Source organism: Neopelma chrysocephalum, unplaced genomic scaffold (assembly GCF_003984885.1).
Source record: "Neopelma chrysocephalum unplaced genomic scaffold, ASM398488v2 Primary Assembly neopelma1_97390, whole genome shotgun sequence".
Taxonomy (NCBI): Eukaryota; Metazoa; Chordata; class Aves; order Passeriformes; family Pipridae; genus Neopelma; species Neopelma chrysocephalum.
Genome location: NW_020926031.1, coordinates 705,303 through 732,397, shown reverse-complemented (window position 1 = coordinate 732,397; position 27,095 = coordinate 705,303). Strand labels below are relative to the sequence as shown.

Here is a 27,095-nt window from a genome sequence, read left to right as displayed (position 1 = left end):
CCAGAGGGTGCATCTGGAATCACACAGGTTTCATAACTTTATACCATTCTCTGATTACAGATTCAAGGATTGAATCTGTGTCCCACCCCATTTTCCCCCACAGCATGCCCCCCTCAAATCACTTGTTTTTCCCTTGACTCCTTGGTTCTGGTGCAGTTTTCTGCCTTCTGGACCTGGTTCAAGACCTAAACCCAGTCTTGTCTCATCTGTCTTGTCTTCTTTCTTACTTTTATCATCCCTTCACGGGTGCAAGCAACCGTCTCCGTTTTATCAAAATTCTTACCTGTAACAAATCTTCTCAAGAAATTATAAACTATGCACTTTCCCTTGGGAGCTTCCAACCTTACTAAAATGTATGGATTCTTTATGAGAGCTAAAATATATGAGAGCTAACACTCTACTTTTAAAATTCTTAGTCTAAAATACATAGAATTTATCTATGGCTAACAATTTCTAATAAAGTACTTAATTTTACGGCTAAATTGTGGTTAGATTTTTTCATGCCTATAAAGATAATGAGTTAGACTGAGCTTTTCACAAGATGAAGGTACTTTAAATAAGCCTCTCCTGTGTGGGTTGTCTGGTGTCTAGTAATACAGTTGTGCTTCTACTGAAACTTGATTACTGTGAGCACCTGTACGTCCTTCTCTTCTGTCTGGCTGTTTGGTTTTGTGTACTTTGTAGAGATGTGACATTTTGGGGACAAGTCTTCCTTTGAAGGACTTGATTGAATTTGACCAATGAGTTCAAAAATTGTGGAGGCGTTTTAAAGAAGCATATGCACAAGTGTGATCTTGTAAAGTTTAATTCCTTATTTCCCAGGTGAAAAAAACAGTTAAACCAAACATTATGCCAATTTAGGTGCCCCATTGAGGGTGTCCCTTGAATGACTTTGCAATACACCGGAACCCTCTAAGCCTTGTGTTTGACTGCTGGAGGCAGACCTCCCCTGAAGCTACGGTCACCAAAGGGAAATATTTTTTCCTCCTCTCAGGCACTGCACACTTGGCTTCCAAATGTCATTTGTTGGCAGTAGTTAGTACCCTTAATGAAATAAAAGATGTGGGCCACCTACGGAGAGCAGCCCTCTTTGTGCTGAGGTCTATCTGTGTTTGCCTGCACAGGTTGTGGGATGAGACTATGCTTGAACTGTGCTAGATTTGGAATGTTTTTTTGGAGCATTGAAGGAGATTCATTTAGCATTTACAAGAAGGACTGCTTTCAATCAAAGAAAATGGGGAAAAAATTGGAAGTAGGTTTATAGCTGAGCATTACTGAAGGCAAGCCCCACTTCCTGTTTAGTAGTGCATCTGCATGTGCATCCCAGTAAAATGAGCCTCTCGCTGCCATGCAGGGGAAGGGACATAGTGCTCAAGCTGGATGATTTTTTTTTTTTTTTGCCAGCAGAACTTCCACATTTATGATCTTGGCACGTGGAAGGAGAGTTGATCTGAGGCAGAGCTTCTTTACTCTCACCTCCCAGCTGGGTTAGTGCTGGAGATGTGGGAGAGCTTTCAAACTCTGCTCTCCCATCGAGTTCAGCCTACCAGGAGGAGTAGTGACTGGGGAGGATCAAAATTGGGTCTTCTGGTGAAAGGTTGCTTTATGAGATAAAGATCTATTTAGGATGTTCTAAAAATTAAGAATTAAAAGATTTTTTTTTTTTCAGTGGGACATGAAGGTAAAAGTGTTTTTGAGCTGTGTGGCCATTCCAGCTGTGAGATCAAAGGATAGTTGACTTTTTTAATCCATTTGCTCCCTGGAATAGGGATACTAACAAAGTGGATATTTGAAGAGGTAGAGCTGAATGTTATTAATCCCTTTTTTTTCCCTCAACTCAGATTTAGTGTTGGGAACATGCCTTCCAGACTAGTACTAGAACAGTACATGTTACTCAATGAGACAATGGTTACAATTGGTAGCAACAAATTACCATTGGTAATAAAGTTGCCAATGTTATTTGATATTTAAGCTATTGGTGTTTCTCTCTTCTAAACTGGAGGCTCCATAGCAATTACCTAACTCGGCTGCCTCTCTACTGTCATCTCAATTTTGAATCAAGGCCCAATCGGCAGTGACACCAGGCTAACAAAAGAGGGCTGCAAATCTTGGTGGTCTCCCATTCAGATGGTATTCCCTTCCTTGGACAAAGGGGTGACTAGGGCTCCTGAGTGCCACTCTGCCTCCAGGGTTGGTAAACAAGGAATGGATCACTGGTGGGAGGCATTTTTTGATCACTTGACAAAGCTGGGTAGATGGGATACCACCTGACAAAGGGCTGAGGTTTAAAGGAAGATTTTGCAAGGGCTCTTAAGAACAAAAAGGAAGGAAAAAAAGAGGCCAAAAAACTGGCTTTTTTTGCAGGCTGTAAACAGGGTGGGCGGAGGTGAAGGGGGACCCAGCCATTCTTGGGGAGCTCTGATTTAAGCCCAGAGGATAGAGACAAGGGAAGGAGGGAAGGGTGCACAGATGGCTCATTGTTTTGTCTAGCTCAGCATTCTTGCACTGCCTAAATGAAGGGCAATTGTTTTAAAATCCTTTTTGCAAAGAGTGCTCTTTGCTTTCCAGCTATCCCTGGTCCCTGTAAACTGTAAACTAGAGGGGCTGGTCTTTAGCACCCATTTATTTTGGACGGTCAGCGCTCTGTCCAAGGGGCCCTGGGCAGTTGCTGGGCTGCCGGAGTGGGGGGAAAGAGTGTGTTTCTGGGGAGAAGGCAAGAACAAAAGGATGTACATGGAGGGGCTGATGCAGAGCAGGGTCTGGCTCAGGGGCCTTTACCAAAACCACAAAATGCATAATGAAACTGGCACATACCTTACCTGCAATGATATCTGATGTACAGCATAGTTTTCTGATAGGGTTTGGGAGGGTTTTTGTAGCAAATAATTCATTAGTATATAGATATACTGCCATTTCTATACTGTTATTCTTTCTACCTCTCCAGTTGCACTGGCACAGCTCCTTCCCCTCCTCCCCTGTGAATTGTTGTGGCCTTTCTGGAGCAGGGGCCCTTTTTGGCATAGTCGACAAAAATAAACCATAAAGGCAGCTGTTGTTATGAATAAGGCTCAACAGGGGAATTTTACCAGTAGAACTACGGCAATATAATTATACTGGTAGACTAGTTACAGTAAATTTCCTCATGAAGACAAGCCTTAAGTTGACATTTCCTAGCTAAGTTGAATCCATATGTATAACCTTATTACGCAAAAATAATATGTCTCTGGGCCTTGAATTCTTTTTTACCCAGAAGAGTAACATTAAGCAGAAAAGCAAAGAATTTAGTGTTCAGAGATAGATGGGGGATTTTCTGTAACAGAGTGGCTGTGATGAGCTGTATGCTGAACTCTTGTGTTTTACTGGGCTGGTTATTCCTCCTAAAGTGGTCAGGAACGTGAGGAGCGTGTTTCTGCTTACTGCACTAAAAAGCAGTACTGCAATATGCTGTAAGCTGACATCTCTCTCCCAACTTTATTCCTGTTTGAAAGACAAGCTGAGCCATTTTGCAGTTTCCATAACTGAAGTGGTTTGGCTGAGAGGCAGAACTATTCTGCCACTATTAGAATCTTCAGGGGTGAGCCTGGAGCCACTGAAAGGAAGGTGGGGAATGATGATTTCTTTCCTCTTTTGTTTTATTTTTAAGATACAAAGACCTATTTTATCCTTTTGGATTTTGTCTTACAACAAATGGAGTTTGTGTAATGTTCACAAGCCAAGTGTTTATTTCTATAGAACAAAAATATCAGCCTACCTCTGGAAGTTTCAAATGCTTTAAAGGAAAGATAGTCTTGCAAGAGAAGCTTAACATTTAAAGACCGATTAAAAAAAAAGGTATCTAGAGTAGACTTTTCATTGCAGCTGTCTCATGTTTCCCTTTTGGGAGTCTTTAACCAGCAGTCTGGTGCTTTCTTTTCCCTGCAATTACAGCACAAGCTCCAAGGGCCTTTTGTTGCCTGTTTAATTGATTAAGATCTCTCACGGTGCTCATCAGTATATTTTTGAGTGTACCCTTTCCAATGAAATGAGACTATGTAACAGCTCCTCAGGTAAGGCAGTATTGTCTTGATTTCTATACCTAATGAAGTGAAAGATCAGGGACTAAATTCCAGATCCATCACGATCAGAGAATCATAGAATGGTTTGGGTTGGAAGGGACCTTAAAAGATCATCTAGTTCCAACTCCTCTGCCATGGGCAGGGACACCTTCCACTAGACCAGTTTGCTCAAAGTCCTATCCAACCTGGCCTTGAACAATTCCACGGACAGGACAACCACAACTTCCTTTGGCAACATGCACCAGTGCCTCACCAGCCTCACAGTAAAGAATTTCCTCCTAATATCTAACCTAAACCTACCCTCTGTCAGTTTAAAGCCATTCCCTCTTGTCATGTCACTACATGCCCCTGTCAAAAGTCCCTCCCCAGTTCTCTTGTAGCCCCTTTAGGAAGGTGCTCTAAGGTCTCTCTGGAGCCTTCTTTTCTCCAGGCTGAGCAGGTCCATCTCTCTCAGCATGTTTCCAGCCGTCTGAGCATATTCACGGCCCTCCTCAGGACTCACTCCAACAAGTCCATTTTCTTCTTATGATGGGAGACCCAGAGCAGCACTCCAGCTGGGATCTTGTAAGAGCAGAGGGGCAGAATCACCTCCCTGGACCTGCTGGCCACACTTCCTGTGGTGCAGCCCAGGGCATACCTGACTTTCTGGGCTGCAGGCACACATTGCCAGCTTTTTGTCAACAATACTTGTGCCCACAGCGTCCTTAAAATCTGTTGGAGTTCAGGCTCCTAAAGCTCCTAAATACCTTTTATGCCTCAAGCTCATTTATTGCACAGTGGAGAACTGAATTATATGCAAGTTCTAAAAATGTACTCAAGGGTATGCTAAAGTTTTTTCTTGCGTGATTTTTCTTAACATGTTCTTTAGCCAGCAGGAAAGTAATGGGTGACACCAGTGTTTATATTCTATGTAACATAATGGAGCCCTGATCCTCGCTTGAGACCTTTAGGCAATGCTGAAAAAAAATAACTGTATCTGTCACTGTAGTTTCTGGCTTTGGGTTTTTCCTCTTATTCTTTCCACTCTCCCATACTGCTTTTGAAAGCCGCTTTTGTTATGCGAATGGGTTCCTCCCAGCAGCTGCAGAACTTTCCACAGCAGGAGCTAGGAAGGAGCCAGCAGACACTGCAAGGAAAGTTGGTGCCCTTCTCCCAGCTGCTCACCGAGCACAGCAATGCTGTCCTTCCAAGCCACACAGGCCCAAACTGGCCCTTTGCTTATGTTCTCTTGCCTGCTGAGGTTGCAGCTGAGCCCTTAGGTGAAGTTGTGGAAGTGCATTACCATTCCCTGTGTATCAGAGCTGAGGATTCAGTTCCTATATGAAACAAGATCCATGTGCAGATGAAAGGTTATGTTCCCTAGTACACTGTGTCGTGCAGTGACTGTGTGCTTTGTTTGCAGAATCACCTTCAGCTCAGGCCAAACATGAGCACTGTTCTGCTGGACCATGTAGAAATGAAGGATGAGTAGTTCTGAGGTGCAGCATAGAGAGCTTAAGTAAAATGTTAAGATACAGATCTTGATAAGTTTTGTATTTCACTGGTGCCCTGACCCTTGTTCTGTGAATGCAATAGTAAATCCTTATTGTACTCCTAGCCTTTTCTTTCCAGATCCTTTCAGTGGGCATTAAGATGATGCAGCTCTTCTGGAACTTCCCCAGACCATTGCAGTGAGACTGTTTGCACTTTCTTTGCCAAGAAGCACAGCCTCACTTGTGGCACTGGTTGTGGTGGTTTAGAAACTGCTCTCAGGGACACCTGGGCTGGGTTAGGACTGGTTCTGCTGGCCATGAGATGGGAAGCCATGATAGTGGCTCTGTGGAGAAATGTGTGAGCCCTTGAGCTGCAACACATGATCAGTACTCTAGTTACTTGATTTCACATAGATTTATTTATTTTTAATAAGTTGTTTTGGTAATCATGAGAGTGAAATGGTTTGGTCTTCTCAGTTTAGTTATGACTAATGGAAGAGGAAACCATCACCTACTGGTATAGCTCATCCATGCACCATAAAATCAAGAAAATATAATGTAAACTGCCCTCATGTGAACATCTTTTGCTGGAGTGGGGAGTGACACATCCCATGCAACCTCCTGTTTCATATTTTGTTGTTTTAGTCATTTCCCTTGTTCATTTGTCCATGCTGTGCAGAATGTGGAGTTAATTTCCCAGTTTTTGTGACCTTGATAGATGGAGTATATAAGCATTTCCTATATGGTGACTGTGTCACATCGCTCTTTGAAGCAAGGAAGTATCATTATTTACATCTGAAAATCAAATTCCTAAGTAACTTGTTGAGGAGGATGAGAACTTTGTAGCAGACAAGAGGTTCAGACTTAGCTTGCGTGGGTGCTGTTTTAGCACTTCAAGAATCATCTGAAGTTTCCTGACTTAATAATGAAGCAGATTGATCCTTTTGGCACCAATAGGGCCTTTGCAGCCTTTTCTCCTTGGTCTTACCTGCACTATCCCTATATGTGTGACTGTGTGTTGGCACTCTCCAGAGTGAGACAATAATGCTTCCAAGCTTCTAGAGCTCAAAGGAATTAACCTCCAGCAGCTAAACATGATGCTGTCCTCCTTCCAGATGCTACTACTTTCATGACAGAGACAGCAAGCAGCAACCTCAAAGAAGCAACCCCTAAACTGCCTTAACTCGCAGCCCAACACATTAAAGTGACCAGAAAACTGATGGTGGTTTACTTTAACATCCTAGGCTGAAGATAGTGTAGTTCAGGAGTTGTTTCCCATGTAGCTGGGCAGAAGCTGAATACAGTAACTGCTCTCAAAACGAGTTTAACTTAAGTATTTGAGAATTACCAGCTGTGGGTCCTGCCAGCTCAGTTCTGGATACAGGGTACCAGTAGTAAAAGTTCATCCCTGTGTTCTTGGCTGTGATGCTTCATAGGATCACTTGGGTTGGAAGGGACCTCTGAAAGTTTCCAGCCGATGCTTTCTCAGAGGGCTGACTTCCCTGGATTCCATCCCTGGATCCTATTCCAGAGTTTGATCACTATCTAGTGACATTACATAAGACAGTTATGTCTGCAGAGTTAGGAATAAGGTTGACTTGACTCTGTAGTATGAAGGTTTAGAGGAAAAATCAATTTATCTGTCGTGTCAACATTCGTTATTTACAGAAACAATTTTGTAAAAACAAAATTCAAACTGTGAGTCTGCAGGCTTCAGGGGCAAGATTGTCACCAGATGAGTTTTGAAGAAGCTGAATAGTAAAATCTTTGAAATCTGTGTTGTGTATATGTGAGTGAAACTGTAACTTGTCTCCTCGTCCCCTCTGCCTTGTAATAGCCCTTCACTCTCTGAATGTTAGCTCAGTGAATCACAGCTCTATTTTCATACTGGCCAGCACAAATCAATTCACAAATTTTGCTCAGATCGATCTCAATGTAAGCTTTCTAAGTGGATCCTAGATGAGCATTTCAGAAAGCTGAGAAACCCATCACCAAATAACTGCAGAGCAAGTGCCTCTGCATATGTTTGGATTTAGATGTTGGAATAAATCTCTAAAAACAATTTAACTTGCTGTTTCTAGAAGAGTTTTCCATTTGGTTGATGGCTTACACATTCAGTATGATGTACTGCAAGAGAAAGCTCTAAGCAGCAGCTGCCATGGACTGACATTTCTAAGCACTGTGTCACTTTCTTTCCAACCTTGATTTTATATGAAGAGAAATCTTTGAACATGGGTTCGTATTATGATTGTATTTGCCCTGCTTATGCATAAAGATTTTTCTTAAATCAAGCTAGAAAGGAGCCCAGTAAGATCGTGTGTGTGTGTGTGTGTGTGTGTGTGTGTGTGTGTGTGTGTGTGTGCAAGTTTGGGGTGGCAAGAGCTCATGGAATTTCCTGTTGAGTGCTGTGAAGAGATAACCATCTGACATCCAGATAACCACCCCTGCTTCTCTCAAATGTCTTTATGTGAAGTGATGCTTTTTTAAGTGCCAGGAAACAATCCAGGAGAATATGTGAGTAAGCAGGTAGGTTTTGGTTGAAACAACTTTTCTGGATACTTTTAAAATCTTTTATGTAAGGGGGCTGCTGTGACTATTTTCTTATGAAATTGCTTCACAGGAGCCTCCCAGCTTGCCGTTGGGGTTCTCGAATGAGAGTTTTACACTCTTTGACAGCTGCACTAAAAACAACTGTTTCCTGTTAGGCAAGATGCTGGAAGTGCTAGGTAGAGTCCCCCCTATTTTTTTCCCTCTGAAGCTCTGGAATCTGAGAGTCGTTAGCTTATAGTGGGTAGATACTGTGTAATGCACCTGGAGCTTGAATTCTGAAGACCGACTGTGCATAATCTTGTTCGGGGCACAACAGCTCTTGCCTGATGTCCTTCCTAGGAGATGGAAAAACTAAAGTGTTCGGCTCAGTGGCTGTAACAGCCTGCTGGAAGCTTCTTCTTGGGTTTTAGAGAGGAGGTCACCCTTTGTGTTGCTTGTTTGTAAGCAGATATGGGCAGCGAAAGGGAAGTGATTCTCTTGATTTCTCTCAGTGAGGACCTGTGAAGTCAGTCAGTGGGTACCCTGATGCTTTTTGTTATGCCAGTCCTCTGTGTTGCTAATAGTAGTCTCTTTGCTAGCTAATAGAAAAATCGGGGATGGGTACTGGCTCTGCAGTCTTAAAACACTATTGAGGGCTGGACTCTGAAGTGCTTTGGTGTCCTGGTGGATACTGCCCCTCAGCTTGGTTTGACCAGTGTCTCAAACTTCTAAAAGGTCCTAATAGGCTGGTCTGGAGTACTGAAAGCTGTGGATTGGCAATTACTGTGTTGGGGTTTTTTTGGGAGGTGGGATGTGTTTTGGGGGTAGAATTAAAACTGCTTGCTTGATGGAAATAACAGCAGCTCTTCCTGATATCAGGCTTAGGAATGTAGTGATACTGTGTTTCTGCAGCCTTCAATGAGCAGCTCACCAGCAGCAGAGCTTTGTCTCTGTAGAAGATGTAGGGACATGCAATTAGGGAGTTGAAGCAAAAGGCATCTTAAGTGGCTTCACGAGAGTAGTGGTGATGGAGCTGAAAACTGAAGTCAGTCCAGAGTACTGTGAGCCTCTCCTCACTTCCCAGAAGAGACCTGGCTTATCTCCCTGGAGCCGCTGGGAGTGCAGCTAAGACTTCTGAAAGTGCAGTCCTAACTATCCCCAAACACCCTGAAAGGCTTTCTTGTTGTTCCCTGGCTGAAATAATCACAGTGAAGGGCCAGCATTTCCCTACCTAAACTCCCATTTTTGGGATGGGTTCACCTAATATATTTATATACACATACTCTTAAACTCTCAAAAAATAAACATCTAGTACACTCTGTTCCTTGTCCAGAGTTGTGTAGCTTTCAAAAACAGAATTGCAGAAATACAGCCATTTGCACTGCAGTGAGGCAAACCTTCTCTCCTTCCTTGCAGAAGTGAGAATGAAAATGCTTTGGCAAATAGCTTTGATTTAAACTGAAAAGCCTCTGGTTTTCAGAGCTGCTTTTAAAGCAAAGGGCTACTTTGGCTTTTGATCCTCTTAAGCTGGGTTATTTGATGTGAAAAACGCCCTGGGTACTCTGCTGCAGAGGGGAGCAGCTTTTCAGTTCTCTGTGTGTGGCTTCAGGAGAGGCCTGGCAGAGCACAGGGTGGCGGGGGGCTCGGGGGGCCCGGCTGCACAGCTCTGTAAATAAAGGGGCCTCTATTTCTTTGGATTCTTTTGCTGGAACTAAATATCATGATCAGTGAAACTCTTACCTCATTAAAGGAACAAGCCAGATTCCTCCAGCGTATGAGCAGTGCTGCAGCGTGGTTTGTTCTGCTGAGCTGATTTGCTGAACAGATAAAGGGAGTTTTAACTCAAAGAATGGCATGTAATATATGACCTTGGCTTTCAAAAGGTTTATTTTTGTTCATGCGACAAAATAAGGTTTTAATATTAAATATAGGGTTGGATTTGACTTGGCAGATACCAGAGCCTTCCATTACTGCTGTAGTCATAATATAAAACTATCTGATATGTGCCAGTGGCCATGCAGCAAGCCAAGAATTTCTCCATCAGTGTTTATTTTTGTGAAAACTTAGCTGGTTGCTTTGCAATTGGGTCGCCTATAAAGGTGATGTGTCCTTGTGTTGGAGGGGGCAAAGCAGTGGTGGGCACAATATGATCCATGCTGACTCTTTATAGTTAGCATCTTTAGTCTTGGGGCAATATATGGATTTATTTTTTTTCCTTCTTAGCATTTTAGAAGTGTTTACAAGAAACTTACACTCAAAACTGCAGGGTTCACCAGAACCAAGACATAAAACTATTTGAAATATTCAGATCTGTTAGTACAGAAAGTTAATGCTGTGCTTCAGCTTATGAAGCTGGGGCCACGCACAGATACAAAGTACTAATTTTGAGGTTTCCTTCCTGCACACACTCAGATCATCATCTTGCTGTAAAACTGAGGTGCTTTTGGACTGCTACATTGTAATAGTTTTGCTGAAGAAATGACCTCCAAAGCACTTCGGTGTTGAGATGCTGAGCTGAGCTCCAAAGCCTTTGTTCTAAATAGGCTGTAGTCTGAATCAGTTACCTTCAGATTAAACAAACAAACAAAAACACAAAAACAAAACCACCACCCCACCAAAACAAAAAAAACCAACCAACCTAATCGTGACCAAAAAATCCCACCCTTCTCTCCCTAGCTTGCAGAGAAACCAACCCAAAATAATGCCAGAATCTTGCTTCTGTATGTCACAAAGTGTGTAATCAAAGTGTGTTGGCTCTGCAGCTGACACAGGAGTTGGGGTCAGACTGACCTGCTGTGGACACTTTGCTGGCTGTGGAAGGGAGCAAGTTAGAACAGGTACAGGTAGCAGTGAACTTGGGAAGGTCAGCGGAGGAAAAGGTAACAGCTTCCGTGTGCTTTAGCAGGACTTCTTCCATCTATGGGTTATCCTCACCTCTCCACTCAGTTTTTTGTGGAAATGAGGCTTGTTTGGTCTTTCTCTTCTGGAATTCTTGTTTGGATTTTTTAGCTTGTTCTTTCACTGTGGCTGGCTGAAGGTGGTTGACTTCTCTAGAAGTTTTCTGGAAGTTTGGGGGAAATTTGGAACTTGTGGGAAGAAGCATGAGTTTGAACACATACAAGCCTGCAAGGTGTGGTCTTTTTTTGTCCAGTTCCTTGTCATCCCCCTAAGATAATTCTCAAACAGCGGAGACATACGCTGCAAGAAGGAGGCTGCCATGAGATTCCAGTGTTTCCACATGGAATATGAGGTAGGAGCCTCTTTATCCTTGTGAGGGATAATAAGCCATTTCCTCTGTGTTCCATTGGCACATGTATCTGGAGATCTTGGGCTTCTAACTGGGCAAAATCATTTCCCATGCATTTGATGGCTGTGCCTACTACTTGCCTCTCCACCAGGAGACTGATGCATTCTTACACTGGCAAATTTTGGAGTTGGGTCTGGTGTAAGAACTTGCATCCGAGCGAAAAGGACTTCCATAAGAGAAGCCAAGCTGCATAACTTCGCTACTGGATACTTCTCGGTGATTTTCATTAGACCAAGGGTCAGAAGTATGTGGCAAGGTTACAGGTTTGTGTACTTCCTGAAGCTCATGTCCGCCTCCATTCTCAGGTGCATCTTCCTAACCTCGGCCGGGAGCTGTGATCCTGGATTATGGTCCATTGTTCAGTGACAGAAATGTCATGGCAGCTGTTGAAACTACATTCAATTTACTGTCAAATACAAGACCTTTTTGGAGGATAAAAGCAAAAGCTTTGGAAAAAATACTAACTGAAAATTACTGTCCTAATTACATTATGAATATTAATATTTCTTCCTCTGAAAGACTCGTCTAAATTAGACACAAAAAGTTACCAAAATAATCACAAGGTTTTAAAGCCATGTGTCACAATTTCCTCAAAACCAGATTACTAACCTAAAATTAAACAGATCAAAGACTTTTGCTTTATAGACTGTTACTTCAGAGCAGCTGCACAGTACAAGTGAATTGCATGCATTTAAATTTTCCCTGTAACAAAGCTGTGTATTTTCAGCAAACTGTGACCATTAACTATTCAAAAACATTTTAAATCTAATCTTTAAATCTTATGTGCAAATAGGATTTTTCTAATATTTAACTGGTAATTTAAGAATTTGAAATTACAAGCATTGTATGCTGATGCTGCTGTATATTCTGAGTTTTCTTTGGAAGATACATATGGATTCTTCAGGAATTTTTTTAAATCTTAGAAGAGAAGTAACTTAGTGCTTGTTTCCTTATCTTTTATTCTATTTAGTAGTTCTTCTCTGTTTTAGAGACTTTCACTACTATGTGAACAAATCGATGTAAGTAATGTCGCCTGTCAGTTTTACTGCTTTGTGACTACTGGTATGTTGCTGAGCTGCAATGGTTTCCTAAATGTTGCTTTGATGGATACTCACTTGAACACTTCTGTTAATCAGTAACTTTCATAGGGATCGATATAGAGCATATGTGGTCTTCCTTTAAACAGTTACTTCTGAGAAGCAGAGATCCAAGAAGTTAAAAAAAAGCCCACTAAACTCTAGCTTATTGCATATTAGAAGTAAAGCTGTGTTGTTTCAGAACATGTCTTGAAAGGAGGAAATTCAATAGGGAGCCATCTTACTTTCCAAAAAATTTAACTGTGAAAGATCCGCTTGAAGGCTTTTTGTTGACTTTGATCTTTCTTAAAATTGACCCGTTCATAATGTGTTTCAGTTTCTGGTTTTTCCTGGAATCAGTCCTTGAAAATTATCCACTTTGAAGTGTTTTTGTTTCTCCCTTTAAGAAATATTTGTATTTTTCCTTTGCTAGCTGATATGTGAAACTAATAAAATACTGCAGGGGTGCTTGGATGTACAAAGTACAACTTTGCATTAGTGAGGCTGTCACTGTACTGTATCAGTCTGTTTGGTAGACCTCCATGGTTGCAGGACACAGGATTCACTCCACATCCAGATTCCTGGATGGCTGGTTACTCAATAATCTCTTGCTTTGTTTGAGAACCAAATGTAATGATTGTTGCATAAAGGTGTATTTCTTTCCTAAAAGAGGTTTCATATGTACCAGCTGAGCATTCTGAAATGGGTTTTCTGCCCTGTTCATAGAGAATTTGTTTCTGTAATATTAATTCTCAAATTCTTTGTTGAGGATAATGTTGAGAGAAATAAAAATGGGCATGCTTGTATATTGTTATACTAATATTTGCTAGATTGTTTACTCCACTATTGCAGATGTCAGAATGACTTTCAATACTTTATTGTTTTCAATCACGGATTTCTTTTTCCAAATTTTTTTTCCTTAGCATTTTAAAAAAAAGAAGCTTTCACTCAAAACAGGAAGGTTCAGCATAAAGCAAACTATGTGGAATATTCAGATCTCTTAACACAGAAACTTAATGCTGTGTTGCAGCTTTCAGGTTTTATACCTGGGGCCACATGCAGTTAAAAAATACTAATTTTGAGGTTTCCTTCCTGCATACGCTCTATCTCAGATCGTGTGAGATGCATTGTAATTGTAATTACTGTTGTTACCATTTTGGGATGTCCCATAGTCTAGTTCTGTCCTAGGGTTTGTTTCTCAGCTACTTTTATTACAACATTTGATAGTCAACTACAATCACACTTTCCTTGGAGAATCTTCAGAGTTACTTTGCATGGTGGATTTGCATCGATGCTTAAGTCTGATCAGTTTTAACACTCATCATTGTCATTATAAATCATTTCTGCTTCAAACCCTTGTTACTGGAACAGTCCTTCCAACACTTGCAGCTGGTCACTGCACTGCTGGTGAGCTGTGTTTTTCAAATGGAAAGTGCTTTTGTTACTTTCCAGACTGCTCTGTTTGACTGCTTTTAGAAGTAGTACAGTGTTATTAAACCTTTATGCATCATACCTTTCATGTGTGCCAGCAAGGTACAAACATCCAAGACATTTGCAAACTTTCTCCAGAGAGTTTGCCAATGGCTGCAGGTGTTGGAGATTTGAACTTGCAGAATGATACTAGTTTATGAAAGCTTCTGTAAGGTGTCTTTATGCTCAGTGTAAATCCTTCCTTCTTTCCTCTGCCTTTGTGGAACAGTTACAGCAAATGAGCGAGGGATGCAATGACAGTGGTAGGAATCACACAAATGTTCCCAACTTGCTTTCAAGTTTGCAGGCTTATATATTTCTCCATGAGGTTTCTTATTTTCCACAGGCAAATGTGGCATTTTTAGCTGCTGGGGATTTAGGAATTAGTGCATTGTGGGAGAGGTTATTGACTTTCTGCCTGCATCTCCTCGTTTCTCCCTCCCCTGCTGACCATTTGCAACATAGAAATTGTGTGTTGTACATCAGAATGTTCAGCTGTTTCAACCCAGAAACCTTCTACCCAGTACTTCAGTTGCATCCCACTTCTCAATGCATAGAAATTTGAATTCACAAGGGCAGAATAACATTATTTTCTGTTATGCACTTTCTTCAGTGTTCCCATTTAGCTGCCAGTGCAAAACTTACAGTGATGTTTCAAAAACAGATTCAGGTTGCTGAAAATCCCACCAGTCCCAGGAAAGAAGTCATGGTTCCAAGGCTGCATTATTCTAACTGAAAACACTACTCTGATAGTTATCTTTGAAATTGTATTGCCTCAGCTAATCTAACCGTGTTATGCCATTTGAGCCAAAGTAGGCTGAAAGAGAAGTTCTAAATTTGTCTTTTCTATGAGGAGAACACTCATCCTTTTTCCATGGTCCTAAGCTTAAAGCCTGCTCTGGTTACAAGAAGTATGTTGTGACTTTTTTTTTTCATTCCCTTCAGGTTTACGGGAACAGATGGACCAAGTGGTTTCGGATTTGAGCTGACATTTCGACTGAAGAGAGAAACAGGGGAGTCGGCGCCGCCCACATGGCCAGCAGAGCTGATGCAGGGCTTGGCCAGATACGTCTTCCAGTCAGGTACGACAGCCTCGCTTTTTCCTGCTCTGGTTCTGAAGGGGCACATCTGTTACACCGTGTGATGCTTTTCTCATCAGCACCCAATCAAATCTTAAGAGTTGTCTTTGTGTGGGAACCCAAAAGAGTGTGTTCCTTCCATCAGCCCAGCTTGCTGGGACAGAACCAACTGCTGTTCAGGTAACTGCAAGTCCCAAGTACTGAAAAGCTGAAGGTACAGAACAGCCAGTAACTATAGGAATTCTGCCCAGTGACTCTTTGTTTCTTTCCTGCATAGTTGGATTCATCTTCTCAGAAAGAAAAACACATTTGCTTATCCTGAATGGCTCAGGAGCAGCCATCTGATAAAGTGTTATTTCTCAGCAGAAGGGTTATAACTTCCAAAAACATTGCAGCTCCTTCACAACCAAATCTCTTCCAATGGTTCCTGCAGTTGAGGAGTAGCAATGTATGTAAACACAGAGCTCTTGAGATGTGAAAATGTAAAAGTCCTAAGGGATGCTAAGGCTGGGAGGGCCAAGGAATTAACAATTGTGAATCATTAATGCAGATGGAGACTTGCCAGAAAACTGGGAACCAAGGTGCCTACAAATGACCCTCTTGCACTGTTCTTTCAGGGTTCATTTATATCAGTAGATTGAATGTTAGTTTCAGTGTTAGCACATGAAGACTTGTGGAATGGCTAAGTTCCTAATGTACTTAAAAGGCACTTTGCAGGATCACAAGATCTGAATGAAAATATTTGAAGAACATTTTTTAACCTAGTTTGAGGTCCTTTGCAGGTAAAGTACCTTCTAAATCAATGATTATTGAATTTCTAACATTTGGTACCTGCTCTACTAGTTAATAAATTGCTCAGTAACTTCTGATTCTGTCACTGGTCTTCAGTCAGCTGGCTGACTCTCAAAGGGAAAGGGTCTGGATAAGAATGTGATTGCTCAGCTAACATCTGTGACAAATCTCTGAGGCAGTGGCAACTCTTGTGGGGTATTTTCTAAATATTGATTGACATAGACCAGTGGCAGCACAAACAATTGCTTGTCTTTTTGTAACCTTTACTGTGTAGCTGTCTTTCCCATTTGCCATCCAAAATTTGGCTCATCTTTCTGTCTTGATTTTTGCTACTGTTAAGCATCTGAATCCATGTGACTGTCATTATTTTTGCCATTGTTTGAGGTTCCCGTTCCTGCCTAAATTGTATTGTACAATAGCTCTTTGATACTGACCATGCAGCGATGAATTCATACCCACATTTTCTGTGCAATGATTGCAGAGTCCAAAGAAAACATCTGTGTCTAAAGTCTCCCTCTTAGATATAAAATAACATATATCTTTCATGTTAACTTACCTTACATTAAGGCCCCTTTTGGAGGCTTTTAAATTTTCTAGTCCATGGTAGGTTCTCATAACTGTCTCTTTAATAGAGTAGTTTCCGTGCCTTCTGTTCACTCATTAAGCAGCCTCTCTATAGCAGTTGCTTGTTTGTCTCTGTCTTTTCATGGGTGAGAGAAGGTCTGCAGAGTGAAACAGCATTTGGTAAGGTACTTTAGGGCAAACTTCTTGGTGACCAAGCTGGCACTTGGGGCAGAAACTTCCCTTGTTTGGTTCCTGCACTAATGCAGTCCCACCTTTTTGACCTCAAAGCCAAAGAACTGTTTTTAGACTGAAAAGAGTGGTTGTGCACATACATATCAATCTGGTGTGAACTTCTCAGGCCCTCCAGCGTTATCCACTGCTTATCCATGCTGGTTTTGACTTTCTATCCACCATGACTCTTTAAAGGCACTGCTCAAATACACGCTAACAGATTCTAGCCTCTGGGTGTTTAGCTCTCAATTTGCATTATGAAAAACAACAGTGTATGAATCATAAATTGACTTCTTTCTTTTACTATGAAAGGGGGTATGAGCCAACACTACACTCATTGGACAATGGGCAAACCACATGCTGGGTTACCTTAGGAAGAGCATGAGCAACAGATTAAGGGAAGTTATTAACTCTTTGGCATGGCACTGGGGAGGCCTCACTTAAAATACTGTGTTATGGTTTGGGCCTTCCAGTTTAAGAGATACTGAAAAACTGGAGGTAGTCCAAGGTGGTCAGGGTCCTAGGGCACATGAGCTATGAGGAGAGCTGGAGGGAGCAGGGTCAGTTTAGCCTGGGAAGAGAAGGCCAGGGTTATCTAATCTGAGCCTACAGCTGTTGGGAGAGTAGTTACAAGATTGTGGGGTCAAGCCCTAGATAATACATCAAGGGACTACAGCTCTGAATTGCAGTGTGGGAGGCCCTGGAAGGGCTTCAGGGAAAATTTGTGCACAAGGAGAGTGGCAAAGGACAGAGAATGGTTTATAGGAGGGATGCTGGATCTCTGTTTCCGAAAATGTTCGGAACTTGGTTCAACAAAGCCAAGTTGGCCCTGATCTAGCATTGGTGATGGCTCCACTTCAAATAGGCAGGCTGGACAAGAGACCTGCAGAGGCTTCTTAAAATATTACAGAAGTGTTGGATTTTTGGGGTTTTTTTTCCATAATGCTTCATGCCCTTAAGCAAGCAGCTTTGTGCTGTCACCAAGTGTTACCAACCATTCCTTGTCTTGTAAAAAGGGAATCTGTATGCTGTTGCAACAAGTGAACAAGCTCTAGGTTTATTTCAGTACAAATTGGATATCATATGTCTCTTTTGAATAAGAACTTTCTCAGACTCAAATCTTCTAAAGACATCAGGTTAATCCTAACAAGATGGTGCATTTAAAAGTAAGACTTGTAATGGGGCATACTCTATCATGTTTCTTCTTGATCTCTCAGGGCCATACCAGTTGACCACAGCTAGATGCAGTAAGTTTCTAATTTAGTCAAAGCTCTCTCGCTCCATTGCTCTTCAGAGTCCCGAATCCTTCTGCTACATGTAATGTGTCCCACTTTGTTTTGCTTTACCTCCACGAGCTGTCACCTCTGAGGCTGGCAATCTCCAGAGCAGTTCCCACGTTCTCCCTTGCATCAGTCCTGGGTAACCAGTCACCTATTCCTCAGCAATGCTACTGGTTTGGTCTTTTTGGCCTAGTAGGATTTCCCCCAGTTTGACATTCTCACTCTGAAAAGCCAAGTGAGCTTCTGCCGTCGTCTTTTTTCCTTGTTTTTTTTTTTTTTACAGGACTTCTCTGGTTAGATGTCAAAACTTTAAAACTGTGAAGTATTTGAAGGGTTGGCTCTTCTGAAGCCCGTTGAGCACGAGGCAGGCTGTGGCACGACAGCATTGTTTTACATGATGAAAGGTTTCTTTTTGCTCAAGTTCTTTCTGACTGTACCACTTTAAGCATTTGTCAAATGCAACAGTGACAAGCGTTGTTTGACTCTGGTGTATGTACCTTAACTTTGTCCTCTTTGGTTGTTTAAAAAAAATATCTGTGGAGTCTCTTTAATACTCCAAAGTAGCCTTAAAAACATTTGATGAACTGAAACAACTTAACTAATGCTTATGAATCCACCCTGAACAAGAAGTAAGAAAAAGAATAAAACCGGCAGAAACTTTTTGGATGGGCTCCAAGCACTTTCGCATGTCAAAAGATTGTTTACTCTGAAAGCTATGCTAAGAGCTAAATTCTTATCTCTTGATAAAAGCCAACTTTTTAGTTATCATAGAGGCACTTTGCTGAGTCCAGTTGAAGCTGGGGGAGAGTAAGGTATAGTTATACTCCTGCTGAGCCTGAGCATTTTCAGGTGGTGATGACCGAGTTGAATACTCATCTAGCAGCTACTGCTGTCCTGAATATTATTCCCGTGTATTGCAGTTGCAAAGTATGTCTCATTGCAAGAGGTGTATTTTTGTAACAAACACTTCTAGGCAAATGAATGTTGCATTCCTTTGTTTCTCTCTCTCCTGCGCTGTGGCTGTGCTTTAGAAAAGCAGTCTTTTGCATTGAATTTCAAACCTCTTTGAGCCTTGGCTTCTCTGTTCACTGTAACAAGCACTTGATGCTTTGTGCTTTTGATTAAAGGACGCTACTTACCCTCCTTCAACAAAACCAAGCTTGAAAGCCTCAAAAAGTTTTATTTGTGGCTTTATCTGTTCTTAATTTTATCACTGTTTGACCATGACCACAAATTCCAACTCTGTTATTTTTAGTTTAAAAAAAAACCCGAACCCTCAAACCTTGAAAATGAAACTGCACAATTCAATGACCTTAGCTTGTCATGGTTCGTGGCTATACTCGGAATATCTCATGGTAGAACAAATTTATACTTCAATTCAAATGAAAAAGAAGAAACGCTTTGCCTAAAGAAAGCTTATCCAGAGCTTAACTCTTTATGTACTGCAGTATTACAATACTTGCTCACTATAGAGAGACTATGGTTTGTGTTTTTCTGAAATTAAAATCTGCACTTTTTTTTCTCTTTAAGGTAAATTTAGATTGTTTTCAAGGGCCTGACTGTGTCCTGAGAGCAATATACTGGAAAAAACCCCAAACAAACAAAAACAACCACAACAAAAACAAACCCCCAAAATGCAAAAGCAAAAAATTGTTCCAGCATGGATTTATCAAGATTAAATCAGAACAAATTAATTGTGACAAAGTACCAGGCACCATGGGAAGCAGTGAATGTTGGTTACCTTGTTAGTAGTGAGATTTTTTTTAATTGTCCTTTCTAGCAAGTATGTGAGTGAGCTGAGGAAATGTGATCTTGATAAAAGGTAAAGAAGATGGATACAATACTGGTTGGATATTTCGACTGAGTAATTGGCAATATGTAGTCATCAACCACAAAAGCTGTGTAGAGTTTGGATTCCTCTAAAATCTGTCGTAGAGCTCATGCACTTTGGTATTGATCAGGATGATGAAATGCAGAGTGTCCTGATGAAATCTGCAGACACAGCAAAGCACTATGGCACAGAGGGCTGGAATTCAGAACAGCCTGAATTCCAGCAACCTGCAGAAACAGTCCGAAGTACTGATGTGCAGTAAGGGCAGGGAGGTGCAACAGGTGTGAGGTCCTGTCCTGACAGGAGTAATCCAGTGAAATCACCTGGGGAAAGGCAGCAGATCTGAAAGGAGAGGAAAACTATTTGGAGTTACTATCACCAATAAGCTATACCTAAACCAACATCCTCTTCACGCTGAGAGATAGAAGTGAAATTATTCTGATGTACGAATAGAAATGTTCTGTGTATGGCATATGATAGATGGCACTGCAAGAGAAAGGGAGAGCACTGTATCTCATTTTAGGTGAAAGCCTTCAAGTCAGATGCATCCCAATTGGAGAGAGCCTGGAGGAGAGCAGTGAGAATGATCCAGAGGTCTAGAAAATATGACCTGCGGAGGAATGATCAAAAGAGTTATGTTTGTTTAGTCTAGGGAAGAGAAGATGGAAGGAAGATGAGAGAACAGTCTTCAAACATGCAAAAGGTTGCTGTAAGGAACAAAGTAATAAATAAAGTAATCCCCTACTGGGGATAGGAGAGACTTATTGCTACGAAAATTTCTGTAAAATAGGCTTAAGGTTTGTCATTAGGAAAACTTTTGAATGGCAAGTGCAGTGAAGCACTGAATAGTTGCAGATTCCCTATTGCTGCATACCTTTGAGAACAAGTCAAACTATTCTTCGTGGATATTTGTCAGGAAGAGCTGATCCTTCCTTTAGGTGAGGGCAAAGCAGGAGACTTCTTAAATCTCCTTTATATTATAATTATGTCTTGAATGACTAGGTCTTCTAAATATAATTTTCTGTGTTTCCATAAATATATAATTTATCTTTTTTCATAGTCTCCTGATTACTAGTGCACTGAAAGATGTTTAAATGTGAGTTTGATGTCTCAACTAATTTAAAAGTTGAATTTTAGTATTTAATCTTTGACTAGTCAGTAGTAGGAAGCTGTTTGTGTCTTGGGATTGCAAAACAGTAGTAACCAAATGTACAGGCAAAGAAAGTAAGCATGCAAGATGTTAAGTTCAACAGTGGCAATTTAATGTAGATTTCAGCTGATTACTTCAGGAGAAAACTACATTAATTATTCCTTAGAAAACTTATTACTTTTGAAAAGTGGATTGGACAACCAATTCCAGTAGGTACATAATGAGTTATACATGTTGATAACAACATGTCAAAACAATGACCAAACTAACTGTAGCTGGTTTGTTATGTGGGGTTTTTTTCCCTGCAGACACCTCTGCACTGTCATGGTGAGGATTTCCCTTTTCAGAGTATAAGCAATGAAATATATTCTCTTATTCTTTAGTTATTTCTGTGAAACCTGTAGGGACTTAGTATCCACAAGCTCCTGTCCTCTGTCATGATTCAAGTCTGTGGGCCAATTTCCCAAAGCTGGAAAGGAGGATGGTTCTGACGCCTGCAAGTGCCTGAGGCAGCACAGCTGCATAAGCCTCCGGCCACCAGGCTCAAAAGCAAGCCCAAAATGGGGTAGCTTTCTTTAGTAATTTCTGACATGTCATACTTTCTTTAGGTGGAAATTATTTTATGACAGCTTGTCTCCAGTTTGAGGAAGCACACACTCAAACACACACACTCTGTTCCTGCCCATGTGCTTGATGTCCCAGTGCATCAGTCTGGGGCTGTTATGCTATCTCTGTATGCTGCAGTTTCCCCTTTTTTTTTTTAAACAAGGCTCATTACAGAAGTTGTAAGGACTGCAGGTACAGATGTACTCTTTATATTCAGCAGTTTTCGTCTGATTCAAGTTAGTTTAGTCTGAGCCACAGAGGCACTTCATGTTTGACAGGCACTATAACTTTTACTCTGAAAATGGGGCTCAGTGGGATTAAGTGATTTGACTGGGGTCACAGACGTGCAGCCATTAAGCCAGCAGATAACTTGACACCTGCTGCCCTGCCGTAACCACTAGGCCTCATCTTCAGATCTTCTGGAGTCCAGAAAGCTTCAGTGTAATAGCCTCAGTGACTCTTTCTTTGCCAACATGTTTTCAAATATTCTTGACACAGGCCAATTTCTGTGTGTAAAAAGGAAAAAAAAACCAAAACAACCAAACTCCAAACCCAAAACAAACTTCTTGCTTCCTTGAATACAAATGAAGCTTGTCTAGCTTGTTTGTAAAACAGTGTTTATTTCTTCCCAGTAGGATGACTAAAGCCAAATAAAATCTCCCAGTAATTCATATATATTTTTCCCTGACTGTGCCTTTATCTTTTTTTTCCCCAACCCCAGGCTGATTTATTATTCTCTTCTGGTTGCTATGGCTCTGTAAAATATATATATTTTTTCTATCATCTGTTTGTAATATTGACCCATTTCCAGTGTAGAGCTGGCCCTGGCTCCTCCATAGTATTCCAGGATTTTAGATTAAAAACAAGAGGGGGGGATTAACTGCATTTTTTAGTTCTACAAAGTATAAATCAACATCAATTTTGTTTCAGCAGAACCTGTTGCATAGTGAATTCTGCTGCGCAAACGCTGAAACTGTAGCGCAGTAAATTGCCGTAGGTGAACAGGACTCACCCGAGTGTGCAGGCTGCATGCCCTTATTCTGCAAAGGGGTATGGAAACATTAAGTCACTGGTTCCAATTTAACCCAAGTTTGTCATGGCCAAAAGCTCTCATCATCTGATAGTTATTCAGTGGTCCATGAGAAATTGGTTGGGTTTTAGCCTAATTCCTCTTAGATGTTTCCCATAAAACAAGCTGTTCTGTGAGCAGCAGCTCGGATCAAGCCTGGTCCCTTGTGTCTTTGTGCACTAGCCCCTCTGTGTCCTGCACTGCTGCAACAAATCCCCTTCTCCCCACACTGCTGCCTGTGAGCCCATCTCCCCAATACTTCCCATCCCTCCCCTCATCTCCTAAGCCAGCCTTGTCACATCCCCTCGTTTCCAGCTGGGACATACGTGCTGTGACCGGTACCAAATAATGTGCTGGCTGATAAACCGGTTGCTGGTGTGCAGAGTGGTTGGCTGATGTGCTGGGCACGACAGGCAGCTATCAAGCTCGTGCTTTAGTCTCAAACCTGTTGCTGGCTTCCTCCAGAGCTGGCTGGCAGCTCTGAATTTGTCAGGGAGGGAATTGCCAAATGTAACTCTTGTAAATAGTCTTGAAAAGCGTTGCAGCAAAGTGCTTGTTGCAGATGGACCTGACCCTTTTTACTCCCTGCTGTAGATCACAAATAAATCTTATGCAGCACTACAAGTAATCCAGAGAGAAGCATCTGTCTGCAAAGCTGACAATCATACAACGCTGAGGAGACCTCATGGAAAATGTTTTTGTCTGTGGAAAGGATGACTCTAAGAGCAGATGTTCCACAAGCACATAAATGCATCTTCTCTTGAAATACTGTCCCAAGGTTGTGCAGGGAAAACACTGAAGCTGGGACCAGATTTACTCTTACCATCTTGTTGCTGTTACTGCTCAGGATGCTCAAGGGTTGGAACTTGTCTGCTGGCACTGTGTGCTTGCCCTGCCGTGCCCTGCCCTGCCCAGTGCTGGATGCCGGATGCCTGTTGCACGTCCCGCCAGATGAGGCTCATCCTGCTGTGGCAGCTCTGCTCTCCTTGTGTGAGTGCACCCCTCAGCTGGCACAGGAGCAGTGCCAGATGCAGGAAACCCTTCCTGCAGCACAAGAGCCAAGTCTCACACCCACCTCAACCTGTGCGTGCAGTTTTAACCCATGCTGACTTGACTGTATACCTGAGCTCTCAGAGGAGAAACATTAGTGTCGTGGTGTGGCTTTATTTGTGTTTTTCTTTGAGTGCTGTTGAAGAATGGGGCAGCTTCTGTCCTACCCGCTTTCCTGACATAGCAAGTCTTAAGAAACCTTCTAATTGTTTAGTCTTCGGTATCAAACTTTTTTCTCTAATCCATGTTGGTTTTTTTCTGTGACTGCTATGGGTATGGTCCAGCAGAACTCATTGGAACTCATTATTATAGCTTTTCTTTCCCCCCCCTTCAAGAAACTTTAAATTTCCAGCACCTGTTTTTAATGTTAAGGTGGTCCTGCCAACCATTAGTAGGGGTCTATAAGGACCAGCTGTACCCGTATTGACTGTTTGCAACACCCAGGCTCTTCAGTGGAGGGAGCCTTTCAGTTGGAAAAGATGGAGAGGACAGATCTTGGCACTGGTGACACTAAGACTGGTGCCTGGGTCAGCATGCAGAGGTGCTTCTGGGTTCCACAAATTAAATTAATGCAGCCCCTCTCTGCAGGCTGGCAAAGTTTAATATTATTTGTCAGTTTGTATGACTAATCTGTGGGACCGTCACAGTCCAGTGCTTTTATCCTCACTTGTGAGGAAGGGAAACACCCACCTCTGTTTTCTTGGTGGGTGCTGAGGCACAGGCTTTTGCCAGTCATAAGAGAAGAACTTTGCAGTGGCCCTGGCCGTGGCTGAGACTTCCCAGGCTGTGAACTAGCACACACGTGGTGGCCTGTCCTTCCTCTCTGTCAGTCCTCTTTTGGTCAGAGTGGTTTCAGGTGTGGGTTGTAAACTAGCTGAGGACATAGAGCAGGAACACAGCTGTGAATGCTGCTGAGTGTGGTTCTGCCACCACGTGGGTGGTGTGCCCTGTTCTTCCTGGCAGCATAAATGAAGTTGCATGGCCTTAGTTTTTGCTGGTTATATTTACTTCTTTTCCTGTTCAGAATGGGCAGGCTGCTGCCCCTTTGCAATACTGGAGGCACCCCAGTGCCAGGCTCAGTTCTGCCCTGTGCCTTCAAGCACTGTCCCTTCGTCAGCCACTGATGGCACAAGCTGGCAGTTATTTAGCTTTTGCTGCCTTTGGTGAGTAGCATCTCTGTGGCCTTAACTGGGGACTTGCTGGGCCCTTTTGCCACACCAACAAATCTCTTCTCCACAAAATTTCTATTTCTGCTGTGATAAAAAAGCCGCTGCAGCCCTCTGGCCAGGTTTAAAAAGTGCAGGAACATGAGAGGAAGGGACCAGCACCACTGCTGTGCAACATTGCCTTTTGCTTTGTTAGCACTGGTGATGTGAACCTGGACTGGGCTCCTCCAAGCTTCCTCCCCGTCAGAAGTGCAGCAGTAGGAAAGCATGACTGAAAACCCAGGAGTTTCCAAAGACACCTGTACTCTCATTTGACTTGGAGGATGAAAAGTCTATGTGTTACACTGTCAGTGAGCTGGCTATATAACATAAATTAAAGCCTTTTCTTCTCCACCTCCCTAATCTCCTGAAGTTTGGTCTTTTTTCTTCTCCTGCAGGACTCATGTGCCTTGCCATGGAAGCCACTGTTGTCTCTCCAATTTCTAGCTCTTGGCTGGGAACAGGTCTCTGACCTTCTCCAGCCCCAAAGGATAGGTTGACACTAAGGCGTGGAGAGACCTTGTGCCAGGAGCAGAGGCACAGAAAGTCTTTGTTCCTTATAAAAGACTTCGTTGAAATAGAAGGAAAGCTGTCTTCCCCGACTGCTTTACTGATTGCATAGTATTTCTAGGCAGTAAGTGAGGGATCTCAGTGCAGCCTGAAAGAGAAGGCTTGTTTGTAGCTGCTACTGCAATTTAGATAAAGTAGGTTTAGGCCCAGTTTGAGTTGGCTGGATTTCAACTGATGCTGTCCCTTTTAATTCTGTCAACTCATGTCCTGTTCCTGCCTGGGAACTGAACTTGGCTGGTTGTTTTTCAGCTGTCTAGTACAGTTCATTCAGTTGGTTTGTTAAAAAAAAAAAAGAGAAAGGGAGAAAAAAAAGGGGGGTGGGGGAGTCAAAAAGATGTCTTGTCTCTCTATGCTTTGCATCAGTCCATGTGCCCTGACTCTGCTCCTAAATGTCAGGGATAGAGCAGCAAGACTTTTAACTCTGATACACGGTTACACTTATAAGTGCACAAGTTGGTTTAGCTTTCACATTGCACCTGGGCTGCTACTGGGAGAGGGGGGAAAGAAGCTGGCACAGCGGCCTGGAGGAAGCTGTGTGAGGCATCTCTGTGCAGGGCTGCAGCAGCCAAAGAGGCAGAGGGACAGCCAGCAGGCCCCACAGCCTGGGATGCCGGGGTGCTGGCCCTTAGCAGGTGTTCATCTGGAGTGGCTGCAGTTCAGGATCAGGACTGATCTTGCTGATGCTTTCTGCCCAAACTGGAGGGGAGCAGAGCTCTCTGCAGGAAGAAGCCTTTTCTCCATCCTGCCTGGAGCCTCCCTGCTGCAGGAGAGTGAGGAGGAATCCACATGATGGAGACCAGCAAGCCCTGTTATGAAGAGCATCTGTTAATCCTGGGATAAGGAGGCAGGGGAGAAGCTGCACGTGGTCAGCCCAATCTCGGACAAAGGCTCTGTCCCCTGTACTGAAAGAGGAATTCAGGACAAAGGAAACAGCGTGGGGAAGGCAGAAAACTCCCCCTCCTGCTGGTGTGAGGTCCTTTGGCCTCTTATATATGAGGTCTTTGTCCCACCCGGCCTTTCCTGGGAAACGGAAGCAGCCGCTTTAGTAGTTAAAAGCTTCTGCAGAGAACAGTGTTGCCTCCTCCTATGGAGGAGCTGAAAGCCACAACACAGAGGAATTGTTCCGCAGTCGCAGAAGCATCCTCTCTCACTGCCTGTGTGCAATTGTTTGGGATGCACAGAGGAGAGTCTGAAGGTTACATGTACTGAGTAGCCTTCTGAAAAGGACTGTGTTTTCCCTTGACAGCTGCCAAGCCCATGTTAGATGAAACTGCAAAGAAGACTGGACTGAGCTGGAAGTTGGGTTCACTGTTACATATCCACCTTTTTACACATTCTATTGAAGATCTGTGCAGCAAGTGGTGCTCAAACTGTGCTTTCTGACTAACCCACTCTGCCTGTGAGAGTGGCAGTGTGCGGAGCTCATTACAGACTGTCTTCTGAAAGCCTCAGATGCAAAGATCCTCTGCAGCCTGCTAAGCCAGGAGGCAGCAAATGGGCACAGCAGGGGAAGCATTTTGTTCTTGGTGGGGAAGAGAAACTGGGAGAGTATATTCAGAGACTGCAGGCAGCCCGGAGCCTGAGAAAAGTGGACTCCTGTGCTTTTTGGTTTAAAATTAGGGGCTTAAGTTCTGAGTCTTCTCAGAATATTTGGGATGGCTTTTCAAAAGGTGCACCATAAAGAGGCTGGCCATTTTGCATTTGAACCATAAATACAACTCTTATACTACTGTAATGGGTAGATAGAGCTCAATGCATA

The 27,095-nt window shown here is 42.6% G+C and overlaps 1 protein-coding gene across 2 annotated transcripts in view; it reads left to right on the top strand.

Annotated features, from left to right (window-relative positions):
* SUFU (SUFU negative regulator of hedgehog signaling) overlaps positions 1-27,095 on the top strand; it is a 97,892-nt gene that overhangs the window by 14,281 nt on the left and 56,516 nt on the right. For both annotated transcript variants that reach the window (XM_027672470.1, XM_027672471.1), the window contains exon 3: positions 14,855-14,991. In XM_027672470.1, the coding sequence (XP_027528271.1) occupies positions 14,855-14,991 (137 nt within the window). The remainder of the gene's footprint in view (positions 1-14,854; positions 14,992-27,095) is intronic.